Source organism: Rhinoraja longicauda, chromosome 7 (assembly GCF_053455715.1).
Source record: "Rhinoraja longicauda isolate Sanriku21f chromosome 7, sRhiLon1.1, whole genome shotgun sequence".
Taxonomy (NCBI): Eukaryota; Metazoa; Chordata; class Chondrichthyes; order Rajiformes; family Arhynchobatidae; genus Rhinoraja; species Rhinoraja longicauda.
Window position 1 is genome coordinate 17,142,718 of NC_135959.1, and position 12,241 is coordinate 17,154,958.

Consider the following 12,241-nt stretch of genomic DNA (forward strand, 5'->3'; position numbering starts at 1 on the left):
ATTTTTAGTTCAATTCCCATTATTAGTGCAAAAGCGCCAACTCTGGAACAAAATGTTTCCATCAAGTGCACACGTGTCCATGCGAAAATTTAAAATGTGTATAAATATCAAATGGGTTGCCCAAAGTTTGTATTTGCCAAGAACTAGGTATTTGACGAGAACTAGGTACTTCGAGAAAGCGCAATGCTTCAATCCATTGCATAAGGGGACAAATTAACTTTGAAACCTACAAGCGCACAGAGGCAACTTTTACCAAGGCATGCGTATGAAGAGAAATTGTATTCAATGTGATCCGTACACTTTTCATTCCTCCAAGCCAACGTTTATAATACATGAAGGAGAAAATAAAATTTGGCAAACACACAGATTATTGATATTGTCAGTACTGGGACAGGTCATCCAAATTCGTGGCGTAGTCTAATATCATCCTTTTCTTTACATAATGAAAAACTTCAGTCTCCTAATGTGTTCACGTAACTTCTTCATGAATATTCGTTAAAATATATACCAGAAGCGCCAAGATAGATCTATCAAAGAGGCCGGCATATTGCTGAGAAATACTGCTATTCTGATTGCTGGTTGGGTGTGTGGTAAGCCGAATTTTAACGCCAATCTTATTCCAAATGCGAGTAGCTCGCTCATTGCAATAGCTAAGTTTCAGGGCCAGCAGCGGAAGCGGGAAACAGGTCACTTGACTGAGAGTCGTTTGCAAAATTCTTTTAATATTTGTTGGTTTACAGTTTGCAAAAAATATTTCAACCACTTTTAACTTATATGTAATTTAATAAAACGTAGTAGCTTCAATTCTCCGACTGAATTCTACGCTAAACAACTGATATATTCACAGCAACATCTGGTAGATTACTTCGACACATGTCACTCAGAAATTTACTCGGGATATCGTACAGTTTAATTCCCAAGTCGTGTAACCCAATATATTTAGACTCGAATTAACTCGCCTGTTGGCCAGTTTGTGAGGTTCTAAGATAGCTCCATGTTATTAGTTTTGTTTTGATGTTCTGACTAAAATGTTTGAATATATATATATATTCAAACATTTATATATATATAGTAAAATGTTTGAATATATATATATAGTGTATATATATATTATATAAATGAGAATATATATATTCTCATTGCATTGAATGAAACTCGATATTACATGCAAACCTGCCTGCTGGACAAATTCAGAGTGGCCAATTTCTAAAAGCATCGTATAAGTTTCTATTTGAGAAAATCTGACAGAGATCGCCTCAACGTCGGCGTCCCCTTTTTTTAGGGAAAATTAAATCTTTGTCATTTGTTCAGACTCTATCCTCTTCTACTTCGTAAAAGGTACTGATGTCCTGAGTGATATCCGTAATTTTCAACCAGCCCCCTCCTGCTCAGCCCTTGCTTCGAGTAACCCAGGTTTTCCTCCCGGTTGAAACCATGTCAGGAGAACCGGCCGTGCGTGGCTCCCAGACTAACGGAGACTTTGCCTGCGAAACTGCGAGCGTTTGATTTAGAAACAGAACAAGCTATAACATTTGAATAATTAAATTATCACCATTTAAGATCAACATACGCTCTTGTTCCGTGAAATAAAATAAAATCTAATGGGCCAGTGTGGGAACGATTTACCCCAGTTAATGAGACTGTTTATACACAGCCACTGAACTACAGTTTGTGGAAGGAGGTTGACGCGAAGCGTTACCTTTCAAATTTAATGAATTAATTTGGAGACTCAAACTATTTCTTCGAGTCCTGATATATCAGCTATAATTATTTCCACGGTAAGGTGCAAACTTTCCTAACCCAGCGCCAATTGTACTTTCATTTATGGCCGGGGGTATTAAATCAAAATTGAACACTTCAACCAGTTTCTTAAAGCATTTTTTTTATGCGTAAAGAGACATTGTCCAAAAGCACATTTTAAAACGGAATCAGGTAAAGTAGAAATACAAATTATATACAACGAAATCTTGTAAAATGTATTATTTCAACGGAGTTATTTTGACGAGCACAGACATTAGTGTGCGTGCAGTGTGGTCTTTAGTAATCTATTTACATTGGCTGTTGGAATCCACTGGCAAATTTTATAATGTAGTTATCTCCGTGATTACAGAAAATGTTACAATGCAAAAAAAGGGGGAACTAGTCTCAAATACAGAAATTCACATGGGTCACAAACCTGCAACTAAAAGCAACGGAAATCTCCTACAAAAAAATTAAGTTGCAAGACTTGTCCAAAAATCAAAGAATTCCCGTGGTGTGTGCGGAGAGTGGGGGGTGGGAGGAGGGGGGTGATTTTCACGTTACTCAATTTCGAGTAATTCTGGAGCGTGTGTAAACAGCGAGAGTGCCCATTCTGGACAAATTCCAACAGTCGACAATTAACACAGTCATTCATCTTCCCAATTGCCTGAAATGATAAATACTGTACAAAAACCTCGGTAATAAAACATTTAGATTATTTTTTAAGGTATGTGCACTAGGTTTAGAGCCAAAAAAATGTTCGCAGTCCACTCTTTTTTTTACAAGAACATCAAGGAAAGCGCCGAGTTCGTTCCCGAGGCCCAATATTCACATGTGAGTTAGTGGAATGGTCCCATTTACCCCCGAGGCCGGGCTCTGATAGTGCTGGGAAAGTGGCAGCAGTCTGCTGGAAGACAGGTCGCCTGCTTCTCCACCTCCTACACCTCCTCCACCTCCTCCTCCTCCGGGTAAATACATACTGATCATCTCCCTCAGGTCCCCGGAGCACGGGGGGCGGGGGTGCGAGCTGACCGCGGGACTAGGGGCCCGTTCCGATTTCACCATCGTTGCCAGTTGGATGCCACCGGGTGGCTGGTGGCTGTAGCCGGATGAGAGAGTGCCGTAGGAAGGGGAGCCGCTCATGTAGCTCTGCGTGCCGGTGAGTGGGCTGTACTGGAGGGGCATGTCGTAACGGTGCAGCTGCTGCGGGTGGTGATGGTGGTGATGTACGCCACCCCCGCCGGCGCCCCCGCCATCCCCTCCCGCTGCCACCGCCGCTGCCAGCGCCGGGTGCTGGGAGTAAGACAATTGTTCCTGCATCATGACCGCGGCCGCGGCTGCAGCCGCCGAGCCCGGGTAAGAACCATTCGCCCAACCGTTCATGTGACCGTAAGCGCCAGCCCCGTCCAGCCGCTGGCTCAAGCCTTGAGGCAGTAAAGCGGCAGGCAGCGAGTACTTGTCCTTCTTCAGCAGAGTCTTGGTCTTCCTGCGGGGACGGTACTTGTAATCCGGGTGCTCTTTCATGTGCAACGCCCGGAGTCTCTTGGCTTCGTCGATGAAGGGTCGCTTCTCTCCCTCGGACATTAACTTCCACTCAGCTCCCAGGCGCTTGCTGATCTCCGAGTTGTGCATCTTGGGGTTTTCCTGGGCCATCTTCCTCCGCTGCCCGCGGGACCAAACCATGAAGGCGTTCATGGGTCGCTTGACGCGCTCGCCACTCAGCTTGCCGTTTGTGCCCGCAGCGGGCACAGTAGTCCCGCCGCCCGGCGCGCTAATCGGATGCCCCGGAGATTGCAACTCACTCTCCATCATCAGACTATACATTCAAGCGGCACCCGGGGTCTGTCGACGGGGAGCGGGGATGTAGCCGGCGAATCTGCGGCTCCCGGGTCAGATTTCCCCGTTCTCCCGAATTCCAATCCAACGCGTTCCTTTTTCCTCCTTTATTTTAAAAATGCAAAAGCAGCAAAGTTCTCTTTGTGTAGAATTTCCTCAGGACGAGGTGGATCCCGATTTGGCGCCGGTGACTGGAACGGGTTTGCTAGTTTTGTTTCTCTCTCTCTCTCTCTCTCTCTCTCTCTCTCTCTCTCTCTCTGGAACCGGTTCAGAGTTCTTCAGTTTGGAACCGGTTCAGAGTGCCCAGGATTAGAATCGGTGAAGAGTTGCCGAGGGTCGTTGCTGGCTTTGCAGACGTTCTTGCCCAGAGTTATTCGCTTGTGGTTTGCATGTGGGGAGAAGGTAACGCGGAGAACAGGCCCCGGGGATGCAGATTGACAGCTATTAAATGAGTTTGCGGCAGCCAATGAGCTGGCTCCCTGGGTGAGGTTCAGTTGAATGGCTCTGACGTAAAGGGGGAGATAAAATGTATTAATTACATAAAGGTTTGGGGGGTGGGGGAAGTGACCCAGAGCCCAGAGTTGTTAGGAGGTCGGGGATGGGGGGGAGGGGAGAGATGATGGGGTGGGACGGAGGTGCTGCTGGGGAGGGGGGGGGGGGGGTGGGGGTGGAGGGAGGGGGGGGCGGTGGAGGAAGGGGGTGATGTGCGAGATTTTGGTACCAATCCCCGTGCTTACCAGTCCATCACTCCACATCTTCTTCAGGGATGAGCTTTGTGACGGATGCCGGGGCCGGTGGTTGACGCGAACAGCAAACAGCCAAAAAGCAGGGTATGTCCGGATAACGAAGCATACAGCTTCTTCATGGCATTTAGTCAGTAATGAGTTTCTGAATCACAAGCCCGCCTGGGCACAAGGGAAGCCGCGGTGGTTCTTCCCCGGAGGAAGCCGTGGCTTCCAATTAGCGTTTCCTTTATGCGAGGCTGTATGTGCAGCGAGGCCAGGATTAAATACCCACTTCCCAAACCCACACACACACAGCTCCCGGAGTTGTCCGCTACAGGTGCTACTGTCAGGTGGCGGTATCTTCCACTGCCAGCCGCCACATGTGGCTCTCGAAAGCGGCCTTTCATGATCTGGTCTCCTTGAGCTGCCTTTCAATACCCGGGAGGGGGGAATTGCGTGCACCTGTAACCCGCACACTGACGCCGAAATCAGCGGCGGAGAAGCGAGTAAAAGCAACCGGCACCAAATGCTGCAAATCCCTGCCCTTCAAACCTGTTGTCGACGAGGCCAATTTGTTAATATGACCAATAACATAAATATGAGATTAAATCGTAAATCCCTTCCTTAAAAAAATAAAATGACGGTATAATTGTTGATCACTAGAACTAGTTGGGATGCTTGAAAATTTGCATTGGTGAAATAATCTAAACATATTGAGTTGGTTAACATCTAGTTTTAATTTTCCGTGACTTAATTCTGACATGAGATTTCCTTTGATTAATGTTGTCTCTGATCCTTGGATTGAAACACAAAGACATGAGTATTTTTGTGTGATGTAAAGCAAACTGCCCAAAGCTGTTTCCTGTCTTCAATAATCCTTTGTGGAGTTTTATTGTTTAGTTAGTCAAAAATGGTAACAGAAAGGGAAGACTTTATTACGATTACTGGTTGTTAGAGGTCAAAGGAGGCCATGGTGACTCGTGGTTGATTAGGTACATGTGAACCTGCATCGCTCCCTCCCCCACCTCATCCCACCTCCTCCAAAAATAAATGAAATCGCACCAGGAACCGCTGTATATACTTGGCAGGACAAGCAGCATCTTTGAGAGAGAAGCTGTGTGATCAGACTTGCTATGAAAGGGGTGCGAAGGATTACTTTTTTCGCCCGCTGTCCTACCTAACGGCGCTTGCAGAATTCTCTGTTTACTTAGTTTACATCAAGAAATACTTGTATTTCTGCACCACCGGTCACGTTCTTTTCAGGACGCCCCGGAACTCTTCACGATTAATGAAGTAATGTAGTCGCTGGTGTAATGTAGCATTGAAAATGTCCAATATCTACAGCATTGGTTTGAATGGTCGTCGTGGCAGAAGAGGGCTTTATCTATCTCTCGTGATTGTCAAAGCTGAACGCATCCAGAAAAGAAAAAAAATAATGAAAGCCACGTTAAATGGGGACATATTTTAAGTATCGCCCGTGCACGACAGTCTTTCAGGAAGATATTGTGGGTGTTGAAGTAAAGGACTGGAGAAAGAGCCCTCCCACTTCGCGTTATGCCGCTAATTGGCTTCTTTGGTGTACAGTGATGGTCTTTAAACAAATTAAGCCCTTTGAAAAAGTTTGTGAAGAATTGCCATAGGAACAGAGGTCCAGTTATTGTGCGCACAATGGCGGCGTGGGACCGCCTGGCCCCACCGCCACTGGTTCAAATGAACTGCCAGTACTTACGGGAAATCCAATTACACATTAGAATCCTATCTGGGCATTAGCAATTTGCTTTCACTGGAAGGCTGATCGTTGAAGAGAAGATTTAAAACAAACGATAAGTCAGAGTCGAATGGAAGTAGGTTTCGTGCAATTCTGTGCCGTCTCATCGCCGTCTGCTGGCGTGGGCCGACGCTTGTAGGTTCGCCCTCGCTTCTCACTGCAATCCGGAGGTCGTGAACCATTCTAACATTTTAAACAGAAACTAACTCTCACAACACCAAAAAAGACCGACAGCATGAACCTTGGGTGCTGTACAAAATCAATTCAGAAATGGCGAAGTTATAAACAAGTCCCGATTCCCAGGGCGGAAGCGCAGAACCACAAACATTTTGAATCGTTTACATTATTTATGCTGTTCAACAAAGAGCAGCTTGCAAGGGTACATATAACTTTTGATTTACTTTGAAATGAAAGTTGCGCTTTTTTGTAAATAAAAAAAGCTCTGTTGATGTGAAATGTACGAATTCGGGAGATAAAAATCAATTAATTCAGATGCCCCGTCAAAGCTAGTCTGAGAAGAGACGGCACCGTAAACAATCCTCGCGGATATCATTCAAATTTCACAGATGATCTACTCTGAAAACCTCAATCAGTTTCTAATTGAGGGGAAAGAAAATATTGCTTCCTACACTAGGACTAACGATTTAATCATTATATCATACACTATGGCTTTTAATTAGGCTAATGCTGATACTGGATGGTAAAAGATAATTCAATACAGTCGTGATGAATTATATAATTGGGTTAACAGACAAGGAGTGGCCACATGTCAATATTCGATATTCAAGCTGTGTAACCGCCAGATTCAATAAAGGGAAACTCTTGCTTTGGATACGAGACGAAATAAAAACTACACTCTGAAAACATATACGGATGTTTTCAATAAAATACTGGCATACGACCCAGGCGCCAAAATATAGCTTAGATTCGGCGTGGTTGCGTGAAGCAAGCACACAGAGCGAGTATTTTTAGTTCCCACGTTGCATATTCTTGAAAGAAAAGCGACAGTCTGATTTTTCGATTGTACAGATCCTCAGTGGATTGAGCGCTACATTTTATGTTTAAAGGTTAGACAAATAAATCATAAAGGCCTTTAAAACCCGATGATATTCTTAATGCGCGATTTATTATCGTTGGCTGCCTTTAGGACGGTGGTCCATAACCTATTGATACTTATTAAAGGATAGATACTATAGTGAAATCATGTGTTGCTGGCTCCCAATCGATCAACAGTCGTTTAAAATAATACAGTATAATTTGGTTCTCAGTTCTGAACAATGCCCACGCTTAATTAATTTTAAATGCAGATGAAATGTTGAATGGTTTTTGTAAGTACAGAGCTAGATTAAAGAAGGCTGTGGCATAATGAGAGGGGCTGATGTGTTCCTGAGGGTAAACGACACAAAGACATCATTCAGACCCAGGTGCCTGGGAACTGACAGCCCCCTTTACGGGATCACAGTGACTGCGAGATAAAACACAACTTTTAAATAACAGCACTTGGGATTTAGAGTGATTAAAAGCAATTTGATGTCAAAACTGACATATTACAACTGCAATAGGAAATCGTAAACCACTCTCCAACGCCGCTCTAATTTTGCAAGTTAAGTTCGGAATGGGTCTATCTATGTTTTCCATAAAACAAAGCACAAGTATATTTGCAACATTTCAATTTAAAGAGTTCAAATGAATAATTATGGGGCTGCGAGCGTTGGGACCCGATTAAATTGATTCGCGCAAAATGGGCCTTCATCAGAGCAGAAAACTGGACTAGAAACATCACTTACTGAAAATATTGTCTCATTCACTTCAAATAGAATCTCCGTGTCCCAATGCGCGGATTCGTGAAACGCCCAACTATATAGATTGTGGCTAATTTCATTTTTTATTCAACTAATCGTCTCAGATGTGCTCGAATTCGTGTCGACGAATATATTTTAATTAACTGTACAGACCTCGAGTCAAAGACTCGGGGTATTTGAAGATAATGTCAAGGAGCATTTTAAACCACTTGAAATCCTACAATTTTCGGTTTTATAAACAACGAATTAAATGATTATGAGCTGCTGTGAATAATTACTTTTTTTTTAGCTTGGTTGAATATTGATGATAGTTTCGTATAGTGGAGGACAATCGTAAATTAAAACCCGACTCTTCAAAATAATTGTCGTCTAACTGAGAGTCTGTTTCTTTCTTTCCCACATTGACCTGATTTGAAATATTTATATTTACACGTATGTTCAAAAGCCAGAACCATTTGTGTATAAATCGTGAAATCATATTCTATCATTGATTCATTATTATTTTTAAGTAGACACAACATGCTGGAGTAACTCAGCGGGACAGGCATCATCTGTGGAGAAGGAACCTTCATCTTACTCCAGCAGTTTGTGTCTATCTTCGGTTTAAATCAGCATCTGCAATTCCTTCCTGTACATTATTCTTAAGTACTTTTATTTAAGAAAACAACTTTATGTATTTAAATCAAGTTTGGCAACTTGCAAATAATTGGTTAACATTGATTAGTACTAATATAAAAATACCAAAGGAACTTAAATTCTTGATGGGCTGTCGGGTGCCACAACCACATATTTGGCAAAGCATTCTCTAATTGGGTTAGTTGTGGCTAACTAATAGCAAACGTCCGTCCAGACTGAGTGTCATCCTTCGCTTAAACTTGAACAATTCAAATTCATGCCCAAGTCGAGGGATAGGTTATGTAACCATCTTTAAGAAGTGACATTCTAAAGCATGTGCCGGGGTAACGTTGACCTAATTGCGTAATCGACCCCAAAGCTCGGGCCAGGTGCAGCATCTCGGTATAAGCCCCGTTTATGAGAGTAAGATATTAGAAGCAAGACTATTGGGTCTCCCCGGCTTGTTCGGCTATTGAGAGAGATCACGGCTCAACTGTTATCTCTGAGCTGCCTTCTCGGAGTCGCCGCATAGCCCTTTAATTCACTTCATACCCATGAATATACCTGCCGATTTCTGTCAGCTACAGTGACCAACAATGGCATTGGTGCTGGTTCTGACATTGGCTGCAGCACTGGGCTTCAACCTAGCTCTACAGTGGTGATGCCAGTTTTGAATTTAGACTGACTGCCACTGTAGGTCCCATCGCTGGAGCCAGTATCATTCAAAGTGGTAGAACGAGCATTAAGCCCAGTGCTGCAGCCAATGTCAGAAACAGTACTGGTGCCATCGTTGAACGGAGTGCTAATGCGCGTATTGGCCCCTGTAGCATTAGCTTCAGTGCAAGATTTAATGTCACCTTGCTAGGGCCAGTATTTTGCTAGCGATAGTGCCAGTGCCATGACTCAGTCAGTCCTAGTGCCAGACTCAGTACAAGTCTTAGTTCTACGCCAGAGTCAAACCCCTGTGTTGGCGCCTGAACCAAAAACAAGTCAACTCATAGTGGTGGTGCCAGTGCTATGTCAGAACTATACACCGGCGCTAGTAATCGTTTTGGGCCCACTACTTTAATGCCAATGTTGATCCCCGCGCCAGTGTTACAGTCCGTGATTTTCCCGGGACCGTTGCCGGTTCCAATGCTCGCCGCAGTGTTTGTGCAAAAGGCAAGCTGAGTTGGTGATAATTCTTGCCCATTGACGTTCACAATTCGTGCTAAACCAGTTTTTTGTACATGAACTGCGTTAACATCATCTGATGGTTTCTTGGTTCTAAACACTATCTCGACATTGTTATTTATGTTAAATTGATATTTTATATTGCAAAAACCGCCATTGATGAATATAATCTAATTTCACTAATTCAAAGCTGAGATAGGATAAATACTCAATCGGCTGAAGACACTGGTGATTAAGGTCAACATGTCATCAGTGCGATAAGTTATAAGGATAACTGGTACTGTGCACGCTACTGTGGCAATGCGTCATTTGGAATCGTGCAGGGGTCTAGCGTTCGGTGAACTTTCTTAAATTGAAGGCACTATTCTTTAGTTGGTTAGTGTTTAGACAGCAGGCTCATGTTGTCTGTTAGAAACGCTCGCGTTCAACTCATAACACTGCGTGCATTTGGAATTTGGGTAGATATTTCCACAACAGACTTTTAAAGTCGATTGAAGATGATTCTAAGTTGGAAAACGGAAAATGCATTTACCAAGTTGAACACAGTGAAAGCAACAGAGATAACGACATAAAGGCTACAAGGCAGAGACGAACTCTGGGCTGGAGTACATTTCGTTGGGGTGTCGCAATGGTGATCAGAAAAGTAGCAGGTTACGCCAACATTGGGCCCCGCCAAAACCTGGCGCGCTCGCTGAATGTTTACATTTGGGGTTATTACCAATAAAGAGGAAGTTTCCATTGGTGTAAGTGCCAAGAAACCAGGGCCACATATTTAAGATGATTAGCAAAAGAACCGGAGATCTAAGAGAAAAAATGTTTTTTTTTAATTTATTCAGCAACGATTAACGGAAACAGAGTAAGCGGCGATGATAACAGATTTAATCGCTGCTTTCAAAAAGTAACTAGATAACTATTTAAGCGGAAAGCACTTGCAGGTTAGAGGATCAAAGCCAGTGAATGCACTTCAAATGTCTAGCAGAGGCCCGATGGGCTGAATGCTCTCTTTTGGGCTGTAACGATTCTGTAACCATCTGATTCACACACAGCCGACCCACATCCCCATATAATGACCCTCACATGTCAATAAATGTGCAAGAGTACTTGTATAGCGACACTGTTTATCGTCCTATGTTGGCCGGAGTTGAATATTGCTGACATTTCGTTATTATTAAACCCTATCTTCTTGTTTATTATGCAAATTTTGGTTAATATTCCGTTAAACATTACGCCTCACATGATAAGTTTCATTTCTATTTAATCTGCTCCAGCTCTCTTCGTGTACCTGGACTCCGCGCACAACTCCCATTTGTGCGATATTGCAAACTAACTGGGCTGCACTCACGGTGCATGCGGTGAGTGTCTAGATTTATCTCTGTTTTTGAATCAAGCTTGTTTTGTTTGAAAAAGTCACGTTTTTTTTTGCTAATGACATGCTTAATGAAGTCCTTTAAATATAGATTCCATTTTTAATGCGCCGCGGATCTATGGAATCGGTACAGAGTCAGATAGTCAGCAGGTGGACCAGATCAAGTGTATTTTAATATTTAAAGTATAACGAAATCGCGAGAATTCGTCAAGGATTTTATATTTATATCTATTCTGTATGAGTGTAAAGCGCGCGGATGTGTGAAAGAGAGCGAGGTAGGGCGAGCATATATGCGGAATTCTGCTTTGCCAATGTCGAATCAGTCTTATCCCGACAGTTCGATACTGATCGTGAAGCGGTTGGCTGCAACCAAGAGGTGTGGGAACCCGACGGTCAGTTCGCTCAGAGGTTGAATTAAAGTGTGTGTAAGTGGTATTTCTGTTCAGAATTGTGTCATCTCTCCCCGCTAAAACATTTAACACCTCCGACCTGTGATGTCTACTTTACACTTGGAGGTGGTTGGTGGGATTAAACCAGAAAGATCAACCTCACCATGGGCTTGAAGGAGAATTTGTGCCAAATAGTGCTTTTTTCCCCCCATGAAAGGGATTTCAATCTTCACAAAACAAAACATGCTTGAAAAACTGCGGCATGCTTGTTCATTTTTTTCGGTTCAGGTCTTTATGTGATTGGAAATTCTTATTATCATCCTATCAATATCACTGGCTCGTCCCTTCAAACCAATGGATTTTGAAAATAATTACATGAAATGGGCAGCTTTCTAAAATTATGATTTAACTTAAGTGACGATATTCGGTGAATCACTGCAGCCCAGTCAATCGTTCTTCGGTCATTATGCCGGTTTTATTCGAAATATTGGGGGGGGGGGGGGAATCACAGACACGAGTAATTGGGGTTCCTCTCTGCCATTGACTCTAAGCTCTGCTGTCACCTGATGTACACTCGTGGCCTGATATCTAATCTGTGGCCTTCTTGTCACTGTGTAAAGTCTGACCATAAAGAAATCGATACAATAAAACGGAGTTTTAATGGGTTAATTGACTAGAACTGCTATCATGTTAAAACACCTGTTCTGACAAAGAAATCAGCCAAACATAACATTGTCTATCAATATTGCCCTGGCAGGCCGTTTCCTCGCATTATCGTGGGTGTCATTTTCAACAACACTGCGAATAACGGGAAATAGATCAGTTAT

At 43.3% G+C, this 12,241-nt stretch overlaps 1 protein-coding gene and 1 long non-coding RNA gene across 4 annotated transcripts in view; one reads left to right on the top strand and one right to left on the bottom strand.

Moving 5' to 3' along the window:
• Nucleotides 1-460: 460 nt before the first annotated feature.
• On the bottom strand, nucleotides 461-4,693 carry LOC144595109 (transcription factor Sox-1-like). The gene is made up of 2 exons (XM_078402177.1): nucleotides 4,314-4,693; nucleotides 461-4,080 (listed from the first exon to the last, which is right to left on the bottom strand). The coding sequence occupies exon 2, from the start codon at nucleotides 3,562-3,564 to the stop codon at nucleotides 2,569-2,571; it is 996 nt and encodes a 331-aa protein (XP_078258303.1). The 5' UTR covers nucleotides 3,565-4,080; nucleotides 4,314-4,693; the 3' UTR covers nucleotides 461-2,568.
• The window catches only part of LOC144595110 (uncharacterized), a 179,744-nt gene continuing 171,812 nt past the window's right edge, over nucleotides 4,310-12,241 (top strand). For 2 of the 3 annotated variants that reach the window (XR_013547457.1, XR_013547455.1), the window contains exon 1: nucleotides 4,310-4,406. This is a non-coding gene — a long non-coding RNA (uncharacterized LOC144595110). Of the gene's footprint in view, nucleotides 4,407-10,926; nucleotides 11,012-12,241 lie in introns of those variants that run through there. The other variant, XR_013547456.1, reaches the window with a different exon arrangement.